Source organism: Suricata suricatta, chromosome 9, assembly GCF_006229205.1.
Source record: "Suricata suricatta isolate VVHF042 chromosome 9, meerkat_22Aug2017_6uvM2_HiC, whole genome shotgun sequence".
NCBI lineage: Eukaryota > Metazoa > Chordata > Mammalia > Carnivora > Herpestidae > Suricata > Suricata suricatta.
Genome location: NC_043708.1, coordinates 85,079,862 through 85,101,445, shown reverse-complemented (window position 1 = coordinate 85,101,445; position 21,584 = coordinate 85,079,862). Strand labels below are relative to the sequence as shown.

The window sequence follows — 21,584 nt, the reverse complement described above, 5'->3', positions numbered from 1 at the left end:
GCCCCTGCTGAGGAATTCTAAGCATCACATGTTCAGAGCTGTCACACACACCATTTGAAATATTATTCTCCCTGGAGTGGCTTTTCTGTGAATCCAAACAGGGTCTGGTGACAATGCATCAGCTATCAGTGGAACACTCACAGTGGGTAACAGATAAGCTCCCACCAGCAACTTTTGCTCCCAACTGCTGTAACTTTTCATTCTACCAGTCAAGATAAAATTGTCCCATAGAATGTCAATCAACAGCAAGCTTTTATTTAAAAAATAGAAATCTCATCTTTCATTTGAGTATTTCCAAAGAATCAAATTCATCCTGGGCAGACCCGGATGGTGGCTGTCCAGAGGCACCAAAAAGGGGGGCATTTGGTCACCATTATCCAGCAGTAAACTCTCTGCACAGGGTTAGGTTTGAAGTTCTTGGTCAATCAACGACTGTGATTTGGGTTCAGAAGCCATCCAAGGAGAGCAAGGGTTGAGCCATCCTTAACTCATACCCAGATGAAACAACTTCCGCAGAATGGCTGGTCCTCCCCAGTAACCCCTGCAAGAAATGACACAGAGAAGAGAATTTGCATCAGAAAATACGGGGGTGACTTCAGCAGCAGGATGTTGAAATGGAAGCCAAATTACTCACAGAGGACACTTCTCAGCACAAAAAGCAAGACTTGTCTAGTGAGGTGGAAAGATCCCATGACCAGGAGGGGACAATGTACTTTGGATCCTGGCTTTGACACTGATTTGCTGTGTGAACCTGGACATGCAGACTCAATTCAGCAAACCTGTATGAAGCCTCTGCTATGTGCAAACAAATCCTTTCTACTCTAATTTGCTTGTAAATTAAGTATATGACAGGGTTTCTCAGTCATGGCCCCATTAACAATTTGGACAGACATTTCTTTGTTGTGGGACTGACCTGTGCATTTTAAGAGGGTTAGCAGCATCTCTAGCTTCTACTCACTAGAGGGTCACAAGCATCCCCCCAGTTGTGACAATCAAACATGTCTCCTGATACTGCCAAATGTCCCCTCTAAGACAAAATCACTCGTGTACATACCCTGATTTAACCATCCCGTAAGGTTTTGGATAAGTGAAATCAGATTGTCATTTTTTGGACCAAGAGAATCTTAGTTTTTATTACTCTCTTTACTCATTGAATGCCTACTATGTAGTTTTTTATATGCCATCTCACTAATCTTCATCCTGTGAGGTAGGCAATGTTAATTTCATCATACAGATAGGAGTAGTTAAGCCACCTGTCCTAGGACACACAGCTAGGCAATGGCAGAAGCAGGACTCAGGCACAGGTCTGACCCCAAAGCTCTTGCTCTTAATCACTATGGTGTATTTTTCCTAGAACACAATAAAAATGAAAGGTGGCAGATGAATAAGTACTTGACATGTGACAGTGATTTACTATTGTTATTATTACTATTACTATTGATCCAGCAGCAAGAGAACACAGCTAAGGATTGAGATCCTTCATAGGCCACCATTGCAGATCCCTAAGAAACAGCATAGCCAAGCGGATCCCGGATGCCATTTCTGCCTTGGGTCATAATGTCCCCTGTAGCTGAAGGGCTTCATTGAGACCACCAGGCAGCACACGTCTCTGCCCTAGGCGGCGACCTTACCTTAGCATCACGTTCCAATACAGGAAAGGCATCAGGTCAGCCTTCATGAGGTACATGGAAAGTCGTTCTTTGCTCTGATCAAAGGGGAAGGTTTCCAGCGGCTGAGCATTGTAGTCAAACTCCGCAAGAATGACCCGGTTGTAGCCAGTCACCAGGGGACACGAGGTGTAGCCGTCATACTAAATACGCACGTGAGACTGAGTTGGAAAGTGGCTCTTCATCTGGCATTACATAATACTTCAGAATTTATTATTTACTCAAAAGTAATTACAATTTAATTTTATGGTATATTTTCGTACAGTGGAAAACTGGAAATTATAGGACAAAAATATACTGAAGGCAAAAATGAAGGTGCCTACACTAGAGAAACCCATTAAGGAAGTGGCAGAATTGTGGGAAAACACTGCTTTCTCGCAGAATAAGAGATTATCACTGAGACTACAATTCCAACAAGGCATACCAACCTTCTTTGTAGGTGTTTGATTCTTCATAATCAGAGAAATTGTTCTGTCAAGTACTCCTGACTGGGCAGCTATAAGAGAAATGGAAAAGTCAGAAAAGTAGAAGCATCTAGGTTTCCCAAAAAACTAATTTGCAAATAAATGCAAACAAATTAAGAAGCCTCCATTCCCTATCCCTCTAGACTTTTTAAAAATTTCTTTATGTCTTTATTTTATTTTGAGAGAGAGAGATGGAGAGTAAGCAGGGGAGGGGTAGAGAGAGAGGGAGACACAGAATCTGAAGCAGGCTCCAGGCTCTGAACTGTCAGCAAAGAGCCCAATGCGGAACTCGAACCCATGGACTGGGAGATCATGACCTGAGCCAAAGTCAGACGCTTAACCAACTCAGCCATCCACCCAGGTACCCCCCTCTAGATTTTTAAAATTGTTTTATTATATTTAACTTTTTTTAAGTTTATTTATTTATTTTTGAGAGAGAGAGAGAGAGAGAGAGAGAGAGAGAGAGTAAGAGAGAGAATCCCAAGCAGGCTCCACACTGTCAGTGCAGAGCCCAGCCTGGGGCTTGAACTCACGACCATGATATCATGACCTGAGCCGGATGCTTAACTGACTGGGCACCCAGGCACCCCATCCCTCTAGATTTTACTTAGGACATGATTCATCTTACCACTTGTAGTTCTTGCTAACAGGAGGCATTCTTCAATTCATCAAAGGCCCAGACAGATGCCTCCACAAGTTTGAAACTCAAGAGCCAGATCTCTCCAAACTAGAAAACTGGAAGGGTGGCCCTACCCCAATCCCAGACCCCTTACTCCTAGGGATCAGTAGCTGTCAACTTGGTCTGTGTGTCTAGAATCCCCTAGACTTTCAGATGTCCCTTCGTCCTTGTTCAGACAGCCTAGACTACCCCAGGTGTATCCATTTAGGCAACACAGTGAGGGTTCCTGTGTACCGGAGTGCCCTGGCCGAGGCGGGACCAGATGGAGACATACGGACAGGTAGACGGATGGTTTTTTTTTTTTTTTGACAGTAAGAGTGGGAAGTGCTGTTTTTATTGTGAAAATATTCAAATTCTTATCTTTCTTATTTCATCTATCCCATTATAGATGCCACTTTTATTTTCTGGAGTATTTTCAGAACAAACATCTCAACAAATCACCCAGAAATATTTCTGTGCATATCTCTGATATATGAGGAGCTTTTTAAATATCAAACACAATAGCAATTTTGTACCTGAATTATTAGCAATAATTCCTTAATATCATCTAATACTAGTCTGTCTCAATTTTGAATAATTAACATTGCCCTTTTAAAAATACAAGCACTTTGAGTCTCTCAAGATAGAAAACTGGATTTACTTTTAAGGAAAGATGGATTAGATTTATACTGTAAAATACTCATTAAAGCAGTTGTTTTAAAATCCCCAAAATCAACAAGGTTTTTCTGTAAGGGAAAATTTTACACCTTGTGGGCTAAGAGGCAAATATCAAAGATATTAAGTAACAAGAGAGAAAAAAATTATTAAGAAAACCCAAAATATAATAATAATTTTTTGGAATATAGCTCTACTAATAAGAAGAATGAAATTCTTTTTCTCTGAAACTCAATGCTGCCTATGATCAAATTGATTATAAATATTAACCAGCAGAAATCATTCCTAGCCAGTTGTATAAAAACAGGCAGCAAGTTGCATTTGACCCACAGAGTGTAGTTTGCTGATGCCCAAATCAAAAGAACAATAAAAGTTTTTCTGGAATGAGGGGTTTCAAAAAAAAAAATGAGGAGTAAATGACTCTGCTTCAAAAATATTAACTGGCCTGCTTCAGATTCCCTCTCTCACTCTGCCCCTCCCCTGCTCATGCTCGCTCGCACTCTCTCTCTCTCTCTCTCTCTCTCTCTCTCTCTCCCTCCCTCAAGAATAAATAAAATATTTTTTAAAAATTTTTAAAGGGGCACCTGGGTGGCTAGGTCGGTAAAGCATCTGACTTTGGCTCAGGTCATGATCTCACAGCTCGTGGGTTCGAGCCCTGAGTCAGGCTCTATGCTGACAGCTTGGAGCCTGGAACCTGCTTCAGATTCTGTATCCCTCTCTCACTCTGTCCCTCCCCCACTTGTGCTCTGTCTCTCTCTGTCTCTCTCAAGAATAAATAAAACATTTAAAAAATTTTTTAAATATTAACTGGCTGTCTTCATTGTCTTAACATCTCTAAAGATCCTATCTCCCTTGTGGAAAACTTTGTCCCACTTGGAGGGCCATATAGAGTTTGGAATCCTAACGGAGGGCCCAAAGAGGCCCCTGAAGCAGGGCATCAAGATCAACAGGAGAGGAGAAAAGATGGCCATTGGGTACCACCTGCCCAGAGGGTGGGACGCAGGAAGCAGGCACACTGTCCAGGTGCGGGTGGATGAAAGTATATGTGAATTGTTGTGCATTTGTCTCCTGTATTATAATTCCCTTCTGCTATGCCCAAACCTTCTGTTAACTTCCATTAAATGCCACATCCCGGTCTTGGCTGTGCTGTGGGTAATTAGGGGAGAATCTTGGGGCAGAAGAAGAGGCATGAGCCACAAGAAGCTAGATTCCATGTGGCAAGATGGGTCTCACCCACAGCATAGTGGTCTGGGATGAGGGCTAACACCTGACTGGGCAGCACGTCAAGTGAAGGATGGGTTAGTGGAACAGGTGAAAGCATCACTAGGGATAGTCAGAGGCTCCGGGGAAGGGAAACCAGTGGAAAATGTAGATCCACTTGGGAAACACTGGGACTTTTGTTATTCGCTCGCTAAAATGTGAAATGACATATTAAAAAAAAAGCAGTCACTACAGCACTGTCTGAAATACAAATAGATTAGAAACAACGTAAATACAAATTAAGAGTAGACTCATTAAATAAATTCTGGAGCAACCATGCAACAGAATACAGACTGGAAAATAACAGATGTACAAACAACAGGGATGCTGTCTACATGGTCGGGGGAACGTAGCAGCAGAGCAGATAGATGCAAAACAGGGCAGGGGAGCGAGAGCTTCCACTTACAACCTTTGTTTAGTCCTATTTAATACTGTCCATTCAGAACGGTGAAGGGCGTGTCTGAAGTAGGGCACAGACTGGGTAATCTCGGCCTCACATGCATCCACAGGTATTTTCTTTTAAGACATTTTTTAAAATATTTATTTATTTTTGAGGGGGGGGGAGAGGGGGGGAGAGAGAGAGAGAGAGAGAGAGAGAGAGAGAGAGAGAGAGAATGAGCGGGGGAGGGGCAGAGAGGGAGACAGAATCTGAAGCAGGCTCCTGGCTCTGAGCTGTAGGCATATAGCCCAACGTAGGGCTTGAACTCATGAACTATAAGATGATGACCTGAGCTGAAGTTGGACACTTAACTGATTGAGCCACCCAGGGGCCCCACAGGTGTTTTCAACACATAAATTCAGGCTTACATTAACAGAAAAGCAAATTCAAAGCACTGTCTCACAGTCTACCTATATGTCACAAAGATAGAAAACACCTTTACTGTGGAGAGAACCAACGGCCCCTACTTCACCCAGTGAGGAAATCCAGCTTCACCAAGGACAAGACAAGCTAACAAGAGGCTCCCAAGGTGATGCAGTGGGAGGCACACAGCCTCACTTATGAAGGGTCTTGCCAAATGGATAACCTGAATCTGATTTTAAGAAAACCACCAGGGGCGCCTGGGTGGCTCAGTCAGTTAACCATCTGACTTCAGCTCAGGTCATGATCTCGTGGTCTATAGGTTCAAACCCCACGTCAGGCTCTGTGCTGACAGCTCAGAGCCTGGAGCCTGCTTCGGATTCTGTGTCTCCCCCACTCTCTGCCCCTCCCTTACACATGCTCTGTTTCTCTCTCTCTGGAAGGAAGAAAGGAAGGAAGCAAGGAAGGAAGGAAGGAAGGAAGAAAGAAAGGGAACCACCAGACAGGGGCACCTGGTGGCTCAGTCAGTAAAGTGTCTGATTCTTGATTTTGGCTCAGGTCGTGATCCCACAGGTAATGGGTTCAAGCCCCACATCAGGCTCTGACAGCATAGAGGCTGCTTCGAATTAGTTTCTCTCCCTCCCTCTCTCTCTCTCTCTCTCTCTCTCTGCCCTTCCCCTGCTCGCTTTCTCTCTCTCTCTCAAAATAAATTTAAAAAGTAAACTTTAAAAATGTAAGAGGGCCTGTTCCAGATGAAAGGAAACCAAAAAGACATGACATCCAGAGTGTATGACCCTTAACTGGCTCATGGATTGAAGGGAGGGTAGGGGTGGAGATATTAAAGGCTATTTTAAGGAAAACTGGAGAAATCTGAACTGGACTGTATATGAGATGATTACATATCAGATAATACAGTGTTCAGTTCCTTGGACATGATAATGATTTTGTGGATATCGAGGAGAAAGTCCTTTTTCTTAAGAGATGCAGATTGAAGTATTTGAGGATGAGTATTATTATGTCAAAACTTAACTTTCAAATGACTCAGCAAAAAATGGACATAGAGTAATAAAGCAAATGCTACACAAGATAATAATTGGTTAAAATCTGAAGGTCCTGTGGATATTCATTGAGCTTTCTTTCAAACTTCTCATAGGCTTGAGATTTTTAAACTAAAAAATTGGGGGGAAATTATGATTAATAATGAAAAAGACATTCAGTGGGTTTCCTAGAAAGGAAATAGGTTGAAATATAACATGTTCCGCGGGAACACAATTCGCACAAAACAGTATGATCCCCACGGGCAGGTAGGTCTGTGCCTGACGGCATCTGGAGAAGACAGTGTCTCTCTACAGAGCACAGCGTCCACAGGGCAATCCTCCTCATCACTGCTCATGCAGAACATGGAGGTAAAGAATTTCGTTTTCCAGGCTGAGGCCTTAATCGTGTACCAATCAGGGCATGCTCCACGGTATTTGTCCTAACAGAACAATTTTCTGGTCTGCAAGCTTTCATTGACTTGCATGTGTTTTCTGTGGAAACAAATGCTTCCCTGGCTTTACGGTGTTTCAAGCAGAAGAAAAATAACCAACCTGCCTAGTGTCATGGGCAGAACAAAAGGCCAACGGTATGAGTACGGCAGCAGGAGAAGTAGCAGAACTGCCGAGAGCGGGAGGGGTGGCACCCTGTCTCTAACACCCCCCACCCTGTAAACAACCACTCTGACCTACGAACGGCAGGTGAGGTGATTCTACTCTTTCTTCTTTACTGGACACCAAGTTCATCGACAGCTTGCCTCTGTGTCAGGGACGTTGAAGTCATTTTTAGGCCACAAAAGTTTCGTTATTAATGGAATGCTGTTTGTGCCAGGCTTTGGATTTGGTTATGACGGTGACTTGCGGTGGCATCGTTCTGAGAGAGTAGGAACATGACCCATTCACTATCTTACCGACGGCAGCAGCGGTCTTTGACGTGGGAAGGTTAGTGCAGTCCCCAATCCCAAACACATTTGGGTATTTCTTGTGCTGCAGAGTTTCTTTATCCACATCCACCCAACCAGCAGCATCAGCCACAGGGCTGGTCTTGAGGACATCTGGCGGGCTCATTGGTGGGGTCACATGAAGCATTTCATACTACAAAAAAGGACAGTATCCAACTCCGTGTTTATTGCAGTGTTTCCACAGGCCCACAGCTGTCCCCTGATCTCCCTCACCCATACCCGGCACTGCGGCTGCATGGCACACTGCACTGTACCAGCCCACACCCTCTCCGCGGCTGTACCAATCCCCAGCCTCTCCGAGGGTCTCCATGCTTCCCGCAGCGTGGTGGTAAAACAACTAACCACTGCCTCATTGATGTTGCCTCCCCTCCCCACACAGAGCCGACAGCATCCGTCTGGCCAGAGGCACAGGGGGAATCAGAAACGCTGGAATGAACCTCACTAACATTCTGAAAGAACCCACAGACACTGATGTCTCTATTATTACTAAAACAAAGGAAGTGGTGTTTCTCTATTGCCCTCTCCCTGACCTTCAGCTGACTACTTGTAAAGTCTGGTACTTCCGTTTTCTTTCTTTCTTTCAGTTTCAGAGTCACTGAAACCCCCACAAAGGTCATGTTCAGGGCTGGTTAAGTGAGCACCATGTTTGACATGGGTCAACTCTCAAAATATATAAAGGAAACCATCAGAACACCAACTTAAGATGACACAAAAGGGGGCGCCTGGGTGGCTCAGTCAAGTTAAGCGTCCGACTTTAGCTCAGGTCATGATCTCCAGTTTGTGGGTTAGAGCCCTACATTGGGCTCTGTGCTGACAGCTTGGAACCTGGCGCCTGCTTCAGATACTGTGTCTCCCTCTCTCTCTGCCCGGCTCTCCTCATGTTCTATCTGTCTCTCTCTCTCTCTAAAAAGTAAAAAATAAACATTAAAAAAATTTTAATAAAAAAAAGATGACATAAAGCGTGGTGCAAATATTGGCTAGCATTTTGGAAGAGAGAGCGATCTGCCTCAGTAACAGGTTTACTGAGCAGTGTAAGTGGGCAGGATGGTTTGTCTGTTTGCGTGTTTTTCCCAGAAAACCTAGATCAGTGTTACCCTTGGTAACAGTGCACTAACCCACCCTGATCAATTTGGATGGCTCATTTAATTTTTTGTTTGTTTATGTAATACTTATTTGCTTATGTAATATTTTTGTGGCTTATCCTTTCTACTCTTTTTATTATTGTTTTAAACTCCATCCAGCAATTTCAAACTGATTTAAGGGCTCCAAAGCATTTCATTAAGGTGAAAACTTTAGCATCTTAAGACAATCCCCACTTGTGATAGCCCACAGCCCCTGGTTTCTGCAAGGAGGTCCACGCCCTTGTCAGGGCTGGGCGGTCTGTGACGGCAGAGGGGGGAAAGGAGACGACTTGTATTTATTTCCCTCTCACACAATTATAAGCTTAATTAACCTTAAAGTAATAGAGTGCTGTCAATGGGCTCTGCTCCTCGGCAAAGTGATCTTGGGTAGTTCTTCAAAAGCATGGGTTCCTGAAGTTGGCTGCGCTAATGAATGAGGAAGCTAAGCACATGTCTGCAGGGTCATGTGCGGAACGGTCAACAGCCATCAGTCATCAACTTATTAAGGCGATGCCTGTTTTTCTCTAGTTAAGTAGAACCACTTTTTTTTAGGTGAGGCCTAGGTCTTACCAGAGTCATATCTACCTGTTGGCATTAATGTGCTTAAATTTCACAGATACACATGAATTCCACACATCTTTCCTAGAAGGAAGTTAAATATGTCCATATAATCATCATAAAGGCATGAAGTTTTACTCAAACTAATATCCTGCAAAAGATATACTATGGTCTGCTTTATAGATTTACTAAAAATTAACTTGTCATTTAGTTGTAGCTTGTTCTTTATCCACTATTTCCACAAACTGTGTATGATAAATAACTTGGTAATCCTTCACCAATGTAAATAATCTATTCGGGGTTGTGGCTTTCAAACTTTAATGTTTATAAGCAGCATTTGGGAGACCTGTGGGAAATGCAGGTTCCTGGGCCCCACCACCCCATGATCCCAACCCAGCAGGTCTGGGCGAGGCACAGGAATCTGCACTTGAACAAAATCTCCTCTTAGCAATTCTGACACAGGAAACCTGTAGGGGACAGTCTTAGAAGCTCTGGCTTGAAGGAACAGGTTCATTTACAATAAAAAACAGAATACTATTATATGGAAAATGGATAAGTCACTTCAACTTCCATTTGTTTATCTATAAAGAAATACATTACAGGGGTGCCTGGGTGGCTCAGTCTGTTAAGCATCTCTCTCTCTCTCTTTTTTTTTAATGTTTATTTATTTTTGAGACAGAGCAAGAGACAGAGTGCAAGCTGGGGAGGGACAGACAAAAGGAGACATAGAGTCCGAAGCAAGTTCCAGGCTCTGAGCTGTCAGCACAGAGCCCAACGCAGGGCTCGAACTCATGAGATCGTGACCCAAGCCAAAGTCTGACACTTAACCAACTGAGCCACTCAGGCATCCCTAAGTGTCTCTTAATCTCAGTTCAGGTCATGATTTCACAGTTCATGAGTTTGAGCCGCGTGTCAGGCTCTGCTCTGAGCCTGTTTGGGATCTGCTCTCTCTTTCTCTCTGCTCCTCTCCTGCTCATGCTCTCATACTCTCTCTCTCTCTCTCATACTCTCTCTCTCTTTCAAAATAAATAAACACAACAACAATATCAATAACAAAGAAGTACATCACAGTTGACTATTGAACAGTGTGTGGGGTTAGGCTATAGGCTTTCTTTTTCTTTCTTTCTTTTAATTCCTTACAATTAAAGGATAAGGAGTTCTTAATCCTCATTGTACATGAGAATTATTAGAGGAACTTTTGAAATGCCCAGTTATCAGTCTACCCTGCAAACTAATTAATCAAAACCTGGGGGTTAGACCCAGACATCAGAACATTTAAAAGCTTCCCAGGGGATTCCAACGTGCAGCCAGGGCTGAGAGCCACTACTTTCACACCTGTTGGTGGACTTTTTGAAATTCATATTTTAAGAGTGGAATTGGGTCTGGAAAGGAAATCTGACCTGAAATCCTATCATATAAAGGGGACACAAATCTCTCTTTTCTCTATAAACCCTTTGGAAGAACAATAACCATTTACGTGTCCAAGTTTCTATCTGCAGCTGAGAATCAAAGTAAAAAAGACCAAATGACAAAATGAAGTTCATGCCCTCAAGCCCGTATAGTTTGCTCATAAAAGTATGTTGTGGGCCCTCCCTTGTAGCCCATTCACTGTTACTTTACAAAGAATCAAACAACTTTGGCTCTCTCATTTTCCAGCCAATACAGAATTAACAGCAGCAGCTTAAAAGAGCTGAGGCAGGAGGGATCTTCTAACATCACTCACAACTGCCTGACACCCAGGAAAGAAGAAAACTGGAAAGCCACAAAAAGGACACATACAAAATCAAATAGCAGAGTACTTTGAGACTCTTTTATAAGGTGATAACTAGCCCTCGGAGTATAACTTTATAAAGGCTATTCAAAATAATGACCCTGAGTTGGGGCAGGTGGATACTAGATGGGCCTGGGACATCCTGTGACCCCAGAAAGCAAGAAAGTGCTCAAAGTATGATGACAACATGTCACAAGGACATGGCCCTCTTGAAAGGGCTCCCACTGGCCAAATCTGGGACAATTTGAGCACCAAAAGGACAGTAATGAATTACAAACTACTAGAAGCAAAAAAAAAAAAAAAAAAGATTTCATGAGTTTATACCTCTAACTAATTCTAATTAATTGAGAGAAAGGAGGGATTTTGCAGACAGAATGCCAACAGCCTACTGCGAAAGTGTAGAGAATGCTTGATTGGAAAAATCATCATTTTGCAACCACCATAATAAAGACTGGCCTAGACAAAAATCATCAGGGGCACCTGGGTGGCTCAGTCTGTTGAGTGTCCAGCTTTGGCTCAGGTCATGATCTCACGGTTCATGGGTTTGAGCCCTGCGTTGGGCTCTGTGCTGACAGCTAGCTCAGAGCCTGGAGCCTGCTTCAGATTCTGTATCTCCCTCTCTCTCTCTGACCCTCCCCTGCTTGTGCTGTCTCTCTCTCTCAAAAATAAATTAAAAACATTTAAAAAAAATCATCAGAGAACAGTAAATCAGTGGGAAACCTAATGAGGAGGGAGTAGGGTGTTTGCTTGGTTTTAAAATGTCTCCCCACAGACTTATTAGTAGCAAAGGATAAAAAGAATAATAATGTGTAGTGGAGAAATTGGACCATCTTTTGACTGGTGATCAAAATAAATATCAATGAGGGGCAGGTGACCATCATGTGCTCTCAAATGTGATCACTAGGAAGACATGACATCCTTTAAGCAGCATTTCAGTCTCAAATGTAGATCCTGAGGAGCACCTGGGTGGCTCAGTCTGTTAAGCATCCAAGTCTTGGTTTAGGCTCAGGTCATGATCTTGCAGTTTGTGAATTTGAGCCCTGCATCAGGCTCTCTGTCAGCACAGAACCCACTTCAGATCCTCTGTCCCCTTCTCTCTCTGCCCTCCCACCACGTGCTCTCTCTCAAAAATGAGTAAATACACTTAAAATGCAGAGCTTAAAACTCGTCACAAGAAAACATAAACAAATCCAAAACGAGGAACATGCTATTAAAAAATAAAAGTGGGGAGGGGGGGCTGTATTCTTCCAAAATATCCACCAGAAAAGGCTGTGGAAATGTGCCAGACCAAAGGATGGTCAAGAGACATCACAAGTACATGCAATACCTGTCTGTTGACTGGGTTCTGCCCTGGAGGGAGAAGCGTGCAATACACGCTATTGGGTCAATCAACAGAACTGGAATACAAATGGTAGATTAAAACACTGGATGCACGCTAAATTTACTGAACTGATAACTGTACTATGGTTATGTAAGAGAGGAGGGTTCTCTCAAGAGACTTACAGCAAAGAATTTGGTAATTGGCCATGACGTATGATGTGTATAACTCACCGTTAGATGCTTCAGGAACATTGTATCACATCACATCATATTATATTACATTATATGTGGAAAGAGAGAGAGAGAGATCAAATGATAAAGCCAATAGGGCAAAACTAAAATAAATGAATCTAGGTAAAGGCTACACAGTATAGTGTTCTTTGTAATGTTTGCATTTTTTGCAGCTTCTCGAAGTTTAAGATTATCTGCAACTAAAAGTTTAAAATTATGACCTTGACTCATCAGTAACACCTTAAATGATAGTCAAGACACACCATTTAAGAAAGGAAAAAAAAGTGTGCAATCCATTTAGAAAAAGTCCGCACTAAAAAGTCTAAAACATGAAGTTTTGATGTTTGGATTGTTGGTTCACTTCAAAATTCCTTTTCTATGGAGCCCTTCACTCCTCTAAAACTGCTGAATGAATAAAATGTCACTATGTACCATTTTCTCATTGCTAACAGCTCTTGCCAGAGTGATACAGACAAATGGTTCTCCCATGTATGCTTCTCCAGATGCCTTGACATCTTGTTCTCAATCCTCATCCGCCTCTACAAAAGTACTATTCCCGCGACACAGAATAAACAGTCACACAGGATCCAAGCCCACATACAGAGACTCAACCTTCCCAAGTTAGGGTATGGCTCCAGAACACCTTTCAAGGGTTTTAAAGTGCTTCCTTTTGTGCACCAGTGAAAGATGTCTAAAGACAACCTCTTCCACAGAGGAAAGACACCCCCGTCACCCGTCACCCGTAAACTACCCACAAGCAGGGCTGTTTCTCACACAGCATAAACTGAGACAATCAGCAAATCCTCCATGAATTCTAGGCAGACCTGAAATCAACAAATATTTTTGGCTGCTTCAAGGGACCCAGTAGAAGAAAAGCGGAAATAGAATATAGGATAAAAATTCACCTGAAACCAGTAGATAAACCCTTCCCAGATCCCATGGATACACCTTTTACCTCTTTGCCTTCCCCATCCACCCTGGTCCACCTTCTCTCCTACCACTGCCCTAATACCTCTGTAACCAGCCTTCCCCGGCATGAGGACAGCAACAGGGAGGAGGGAGCCACAGAGTCGCTGGCGTCTAGGGCACCGGGTAGCTGACAGCTTCACCTCCCCACTCACTGAAATCACTTGAGTCTCTCCAGGTTTGTCCAGATTCTCGAAAACAGCCTCTTGTCTGTCGGCTCGGACTTCGATGAGGTTTTGCTTGTAGTTAACAGTGAGGTTCCGCTCCTGGATGATCTCCTGAAGGGCAGCAGCATACTTCTTAACCCCAAAAATTGCTCCAAGGGAAGTGTTGAAGATGATGTTGGCCTTGGATCGCTTCCCTGTCTGGGAAAAAAGGAAAGAACAGAAACAGCCAACATCAAAGCATTATTTCAGCCACTCTTTTTTTTTTTTTTAAGTGACACAAGAATTAAAACCCTCAGAGGAGAGCTCACCAGCTTTCTCTATCACTCTGCGCTGGTGGGGCGAGGCGTGAGCCCAGGCACTCCCTCCTTCTTATTTTCTGCCAGTGACACAGCAAAAGGGCATATCTGAGTCACGTAGGGGGGCAGGTTAAGAGGGCACTGTTTATTTGAAGGCCAGAGATGAAGGTCAAGTCCAGGGAAAGATGAGCTGAACTGTTTATTCATATACTCATTTGTTCATTCACTCAGTCAATACTTAATGAGGTCCTAGAGTTGGCCAGGCACTGCTCTAGGTGTGCAGGAACAGCAGTGAACACCGTTCCTTTCCCACTGGCTCCTACTCACTAGAATTCTTGATACGTTTCAGAGGCTAGTATTCTCCCATATGCCTAAGATCTTGCGGCGCCTGAAAGAGAAATTTCCTCTCAGCTGAGCAAGACTTAGAAGAGAAGAGTTTTTTTTTTTTTTTGCAAAGACAATTCCAGGAAGAAACACCTAGTCTCCTCCCCTTTTCCTTTGTTCAGCTCCTTTCAGGATGTGCTCACCTGGATCACACTATCTGAAAGAAGTGAGGTTGGTGCGAACCTCCAAATTCCTGTGCCATCCAGGAATTCTCATGACTCAGAACGCCCTTTCTTAGAGATAGAAGTAATGACTCCAACTGTTGCTTAATTCCCCGGGGGGCTGGCGGGGGGGGGGGGGTGTTGGCACAGGTTTGCGTCACTCAGGTGAAGGCTTCCCAGTGAGGTTCGAGGTTCCAAGCGTGTGAAAGGCTTCAGTCCCATCTGTCCCTCCCCTACTCTCCCCTGTCCCTTTACAGAACCACACACTGCTTTGAATCGTGACATGGCCTCAAGTCAAACTGCGCTGTGGTAAACCCAACGTGACATCTCACACCGGGGCAGGAGGGCGAGGACAGCTTCCCGAAGCTTCCTGCCGGGCGTGGAGCTGTGGACACGGGCTCTGACAGGAGTGTTTGAGGACTGCTGGGCGTGTCCCCACCCAATACCCTCTCCACGAAGGTTTAAAATGCTAGGCATATATTTTTTGCCTTTAGAATTGGCATTTGCCTACTGTATTCTCAATGTTTATTAAGAGTCAGAAATTATTGCACCTTGGTGGCTCAATTGGTTAAGTGTCCCAACTTCAGCTCAAATCATGATCTCATGCCTCATGGGTTCGAGCCCCACATCAGGCTCTGTGCTGACAGCTCAGAGCCTGGAGTCCACTTTGGATTCTGTGTCTCCCTCTCTCTCTGCCTACCCCCTGCTTATCCTTTGTTACTCAAAAAGTAAACATTAAAGAAAACTTTTTAAAAAGAGACAGAAAATATACATAACCTTGACCTTAAGCAGGAGTAATTGAAGATGTTGTATGTGTAAGAACAATGTATGACCAATTGTCCAACTCTGTGGAAATATTTAAACAATCTCTAACATGTCTCCCCGGGAGATTTCTACATACACATTAGACAGTATGTTACAAAGACTATTTAATAACAATGAGCACATCTAAATTTGCATGGTTATGATTGTAACCATGTTAAAAAAAAAGCATAGGGAAAAATAGAAGGACATGTCAAATTGATAACAGCACCTATATTAGAGTTCTTGGATTACAGGAACTTCCTTTTTTCTAGTTTACAAACTTCCAGTTATATAATTTTGTACATGTATAATAAAAATTTAGAAATAAGAAAGGTACTGTGACATGGATAAAATGGAATATGGCATCACTGGATTGGCACCATCTGTCCTCCTTGCCCCTGTCCCTGGCGGAAGCATACCTTCCTAAAATAGGCTTCTGACAAATACATGATCTTCTGGGGGGCCCCAGCACACTTCACAGGGGTATTTGGGAAGGTGAAGATGGCATTGCCCTCCTTGAAGTCCTGCAAAGCTTTCCAGGTCTTCTCTACTGTCTTCACTGAGTAATTGGACCCAATTTTGGGATGCTCAAAACCTTCGGGTAAGCCTTTAATCTGCAAGAAAGCACACCAAGAAACTATTTTTAACAAAAGCACAAATTCACAGGCATGTCAATTTTTTGGCCAAAGTCCAAAAGCTCTTGTTTAGAGCCTTTGTTCTCTGCCATTCCTATAACCCCTCAAGTATTTCAGTCCAATTGTTAGCCCCCAGTATCCACACTCGCATTGGAACAGGCAGGTAGGTGGGTGAGGGATCTGCTAAGACCATTGCTGCAGGGCCTGGAGTCAAGTGTCAAACCACAGAATGGGCTCAGCCCTGGGGAACCCCTCTGCTTCCCAGGCCTTGGAGCCATGATTTGGGTGGATCTCTTCCCACCGTCATAGTGAGGACAAGAAACCACAATCATACTTCCTTTTTGGAGAACCATCTGCCTTCCTGGGAAGAAGAAGAACAACGGGCAGAACCAAGTGCCATATTGTCAATAATCGCCAACTTCAACTACCCACTATCAAAGGTTGTACCACACTTTCAACAATAGCCAGAGTATGGAAAGTGCCTAAATGCCCATCAACTGACGATGAATAAAGAAGATGTGGTTTATATCTACAATGGAATACTACTTGGCAATGAGAAAGAATGAAATCATGTCATTTGCAACAATGTGGATGGAACTGGAGGGTATTATGCTGAGTGAAATAAGTCAGTCAGAGAAAGACAGATATCATATGTTTTCACTCATGTGTGGATCTTGAGAAACTTAACAGAAGACCATGGGGAAAGGAAAGGGGGAAAATAGTCACAGAGAGGAGGGAGGCAAACCATAAGAGATTCTGAAATACAGAGAATAAACAGGGTTGATGGGGGGTATGGAAGGGGGAAGTGGGTGATGGGCATTGAAGAGGGCACTTGTTGCAATGAGCACTGACTATTGCATCTAAGCTAATTTGACAATAAACTATACTAAAATAATGAGAGTAATAATAATAATAAAACCAAAACAAGCAAAGGTTGTACCAAATCATACTCTTGGCAAAGGCAGTAAAGGCAGGTAATTAAAAACATGGACTTGGGAACCCCACAGATCTGGCTTGAGTCCCAGCTTTTCCACTTACAAGTGTTATAACCCTGGGTAAATTACCTAATATGCCTAAGCCAGTGGGGTCTCAAAGCACAGTACCTGGGAACTTGCTAGAAATGCAAGTTATCAGGCCCCACCCAGACCTACTGATTCAGAAACTCAGGGGCAAGCCCAGGAATCTGTTTTAACAGGCTCTCTGGGTGGATCTAATATATACCAAGAAGTTTATGTTCCTCACCTGTAAAATGGGGCTAAAAGTAACTGCTTCAGAGGGTTATTGGCAGAAGAATATGAGATGATGCATGGAACGTGCTTAGGAAAACAACAGCCACCCGTTATGTGCTCCATTAGCATTAGTGTATCCCTGCTGGGGAGATGATAGGCACTGGTCTTAAATGTTAGGAGGTTTACAGAGGACAAGGAGATAGGACAGATTGAGTTGAGACTCAAGCACCAGTCCTTCCAGCAAGCACAGAGAACCGTCAAAGAATAGTCATCAAGATGCGCTTCCCAGAGCCCTCCAGACCGGAGGACTACCACTCCACACCCATCCCTCAGCTTCCCAGGAAACAGAGGGCTACGATCTCCTCCTCAGTGTAAAATGCAACTATTTCTCGGATCATATCTCCTGCTGCAGTTTAAGTAGTTGTAATACCAGCAGTCTCAACAATCATCATCATTATTATCATTATTATAAAATCACCTTGTATTGTAACGTTTCTGAAGTTTCACCCCATGCTAACAGTGGATATTCATCACTGCATGTCTCTGAGGCATCACACAGATGAGGAAACTGAGGAAACCCACCTAGAATCTTACAGAACCAGACCCCGAGGCTCCTGACCACCGCCTAGGGTTCTTCTCACATGACCTCCATACTTCCTGGTTCCCAAAGCAAAACGCACTACCCAAGAGAGAAACACACAGCTCATCTTGTATCTCCCTCATTACTTTTCTCTAGCTTGAAGACAGCTGTCGTCAAGGGAAAAGGTGCCGCAAAGTGGTAAGCAGGTTCCTTTCAGGGAGGCTGGTCACAAAGGGCAGTTTATGACTCATTCAATTCAAGTTGCTTCCCTGGGAACTCAGGAGCAGAGAGAGGCAGGGAGAGTCACAGCAAGAGAGATTTGACTCCCCCTGGGGCTGAGCAGGCCAGGGAGCAGGACGTCACACTGCAGGGACTCCATGGAGCTTGGGAGAGGAAAACGCAACTCAGTCCTACACAGCAACGTAGTTCTCCTGGGAGTGTGGGAAAGCCCACTGTTTTGCAAGACTTGCCCTTAGGACATGGACATGCTAAATTCCGATTAAAGCTTAAAGCTAAAATAGATCATTATCATTGACAGAATCTTACAGATGATCTTTTTAAAACCATGAAAAGACTGCTGAGAAAAGAAAAAAAAGAATCCCTTAGAACTGTTTCTTGTCAAAACAAATACAAAGCAACTAAATGCAGCATTTGATCTTAGCGTAAGTAGGCCAGTGTAACACAGAAGTAGTTTAAAATAGCACCTTCTCAGGGCACCTGGGTGGCTCAGTCCATTAAGCATCAGACTCTTGATGGCTCAGGTCATAATCTCACAGTTCTTGAGTTCAAGACCAGTGTTGGGATCCACACTGTCAGTGCAGAGCTTGCTTGGGATTCTCTCTCTCTCTCTCTCTCTCTCTCTCTCTCTCTCTCTCTCTCGCCCTCGCCCTCTCCTTCTGCCCCTCCCCTGTGTTCTCCCTCTTTCAAAAGTAAATAAATAAATTTTAAAATAGTACCTTCTCATAGTCCAGCTGGATTCCAAGAGCAATAATAAGATATTTGTAGGAGATCTGCAACACAAAACAATAATATTTCAGACCAGGATGCCCGAGGTGGCAGCCCTCAGCCCCAGCCCTGGGTGGCCACCACGTTTCCATTTTTTAATGTGTGTGCCTGGAGGCTGTAGGTGAGGGCAGGGGACAGGGAGGGAGGCACACCCCAGTTTGCCGTAGTGTCTGCCATTCTCTGTCACCTCACACCTCACACCTCAGTGTTTCACAAGTACTGTATTATATAACCACCCTCTCAGGGCTTGAGACTCCTATATTTTTACACAGTGGAGCACAATACAAAGAAGCCACAATTATTTGTATGCTGCTTGTGTTAACACTTTCTCATGCTGAGGAGTGGGAGAATCCCTTCTTGATCTTAAAAGCCAATCGACTTTCTTTAAAATCTATGGACTAACGTGTGAATTCCAAGCAAATCCGACCTGTCATATGTATTGGATCAACAGTATAAGTGAGAAACTGCTCTTCTGAGGGCCATATATAATGTGATATGATGATGTGTGAATCATTGTGATATAATGTACCTGATCTATTTAGAACCTAAAAGTCTTCTCCTTAAATATGGATATTGTGATTACTCACGTCAAGGGCAAAAGTATCCATGTTTATCATGATGGAAATGTGGGTTTAAGATGAGAAGGAAGACAAGTTGTGGCCAGAAAAGTGTAAGCAAAAAGGATATAAAGAAACAGGACTTGCAGGGGCACCTGGGTGGCTCAGTCAGTTAAGCATCCAACTCGTGATTTCACCTCAGGTCATGATCTTATGGTTCGTGAGATCGAGCCCCACCTCCCGCTCTGTGCTGACAACACAGAGCCTGCATGGGACTCTCTCTCCCTCTCTCTCTGCGCCTCCCTCGCTCATGCACACTCTCTCAAAATAAATAAATAAACATTAAGAAAAAGAAAAAGAAAGAAACAGGACTCGCGCTGAAAACTGGAGGTGGAGAATGAGTGTAATGAAAGTCAGGAGCCTGGAAAGGAGAAATGGATTGTAATTAATTATCACAATCTTGTACTAAATGGGGAAACAGAGCAGCGAGCTGAGCAGATCACAACAAAAGGGAGAGAACTCCATGACCAGAGAGTGCTCGGCTCAGGCTGGGGAGCCACGGGCAGTAAGTCTCTGCAGAGGTCTTGCCCTGGGAGCCAGGAGGCTCAGCTCCAAGGCCACCTCTACAGTGAGTCCTTCCAGTGATGCCCCTTCTGGGAGCTCCCTGAGCACAGTGTACATGATGCTTTATAGCACTGGTGGTGTCATACAAGAGTAATGACCCCCCCCCCCACTACACTGACTGCTCCGGGAAGATAAAGATTAGGTCTTATTCTTTATATTCCTAGAATCTAGCACAGCCACTAAATTAAACTGAGGAACTCAATAATGTTTGATGATAGATAGATGGATGGATGGATGGATGAATGGATGGATGGATGGATGGATGATTTCAGTTGTTTATGAAATGCATAATTTTTCAAAGCAGACAGATAATATGCACATCTTGCTCTGTATGATTTGTCTATTCATGGAGGACTGTGCCCTGAAACTCCTTGTTCTGTAGGAAAGTGAACCAGGCCCATTAACCACCTGACTATCTTGATCTTCAGGGAATGTGAGGTCAGATGGGACACGGGGTCTGGGCAGGAGGTGATGATCTACAGGCAAAACATGAACACTGTCAACAAGAAAAACCTTTGGTTTGTTTGTGCCCTGACTGTCTAATTAGAGCATAATATTGATTATTTTTAAGAACTAGTAACAGACAAGTTTAAGATTATGAAAAAAAAAATCATCAAGGGAGAATAAACCCTGAGAGAGCAGAGAACACAAAGAAAGCCTCCAGCCTTCTGAATGAATTCAAGATTTGAGGCCAGGTCCACCCCATTAATCGAACCGAGAAGGATAATACTCTCATCTGCGAGAGCGGAAGGAGAAAATACGGACTCCAGAAAGAATAGAACCTCAAGGATACCTGAGTGAGTGAGGGCGAACAGGGGAGATCTGAAAACAGGCCAGGCCGGGACGGGCAGGGGAGACAAGATCCCCAGCCCAACGTGGGAGAAGCGCGCGCGGAGCCCAAGAGACAAAGGGAAGAGACAGGGGAGCGCACTTCCCGGCGAGAAGCGGCCTGGGCTGCGGCTGCGCCAGGGGCGAGCAATTCAAACTTGGTTTTGGGAACGGGACCATGGACCGCATTTCCACGACGCACCTCGCCCCCTGCATGGACTGCGTGAATCCCGGGTACCCACAGGAAAAAATAGGGCCCACACCTACGCGACCCACGACAAGGAGCCGGTGGCGGGTGGAGGCCTGGGCACGCGCTTAGACTGCGGAGCTCCCAGCCCATTTCCAGCAGCACGCACAGCGCCTTGAGCAACAGCTATCAGAAACCAAGAGAGACTCAGCTTTTTTTTTTTTTCCTTTCCTCCATTGCAATTGAGATCTGGCTGGAGGTGGAGACTCCGCAATTAGTCTGTGAAGGTGCGCACTTCACCTCCTGCTGCTCCTTTCGCCTCAGGCAGGGGCGGAGCCTCTGAGAACAGAGAACAGCTTCCAAGACCTACCACATCAAACCACGCCCATCCACTAGGGGGAGCTGCTGCTGTTATTTGTTTTTAATATAAAAAATTTTTTTCCTTCACTTGTTTCGTACTTATTTCTTTGTCATTATTACCTCTTTTTCCTTTTTCTTTACTCAATTCTTTTAAATTTTACTCCTTATTTTCCTTTCTCCTTTCTCCCTTACTTTCTCACCTTCTTGCAACCCAGATATATTCTCCTGTATCTCATCCTTACCTCTCCCCTAAACTGGTCATACACTTTTAAACGGTCTAC

General features: G+C 44.0%; 1 protein-coding gene across 4 annotated transcripts in view; it reads right to left on the bottom strand.

The window, feature by feature from the left end:
• Positions 1-233: 233 nt before the first annotated feature.
• Positions 234-21,584, bottom strand: part of SQOR (sulfide quinone oxidoreductase) — a 50,067-nt gene continuing 28,716 nt past the window's right edge. For 3 of the 4 annotated variants that reach the window (XM_029950464.1, XM_029950462.1, XM_029950463.1), the window contains 7 exons: positions 18,699-18,752; positions 15,718-15,912; positions 13,642-13,851; positions 7,469-7,652; positions 2,096-2,163; positions 1,632-1,810; positions 234-541 (listed from right to left, as the gene is read on the bottom strand). In XM_029950464.1, the coding sequence (XP_029806324.1) occupies positions 484-541; positions 1,632-1,810; positions 2,096-2,163; positions 7,469-7,652; positions 13,642-13,851; positions 15,718-15,912; positions 18,699-18,752 (948 nt within the window). In that variant the 3' untranslated portion in view covers positions 234-483. Of the gene's footprint in view, positions 542-1,631; positions 1,853-2,095; positions 2,164-7,468; positions 7,653-13,641; positions 13,852-15,717; positions 15,913-18,698; positions 18,753-21,584 lie in introns of those variants that run through there. The other variant, XM_029950465.1, reaches the window with a different exon arrangement.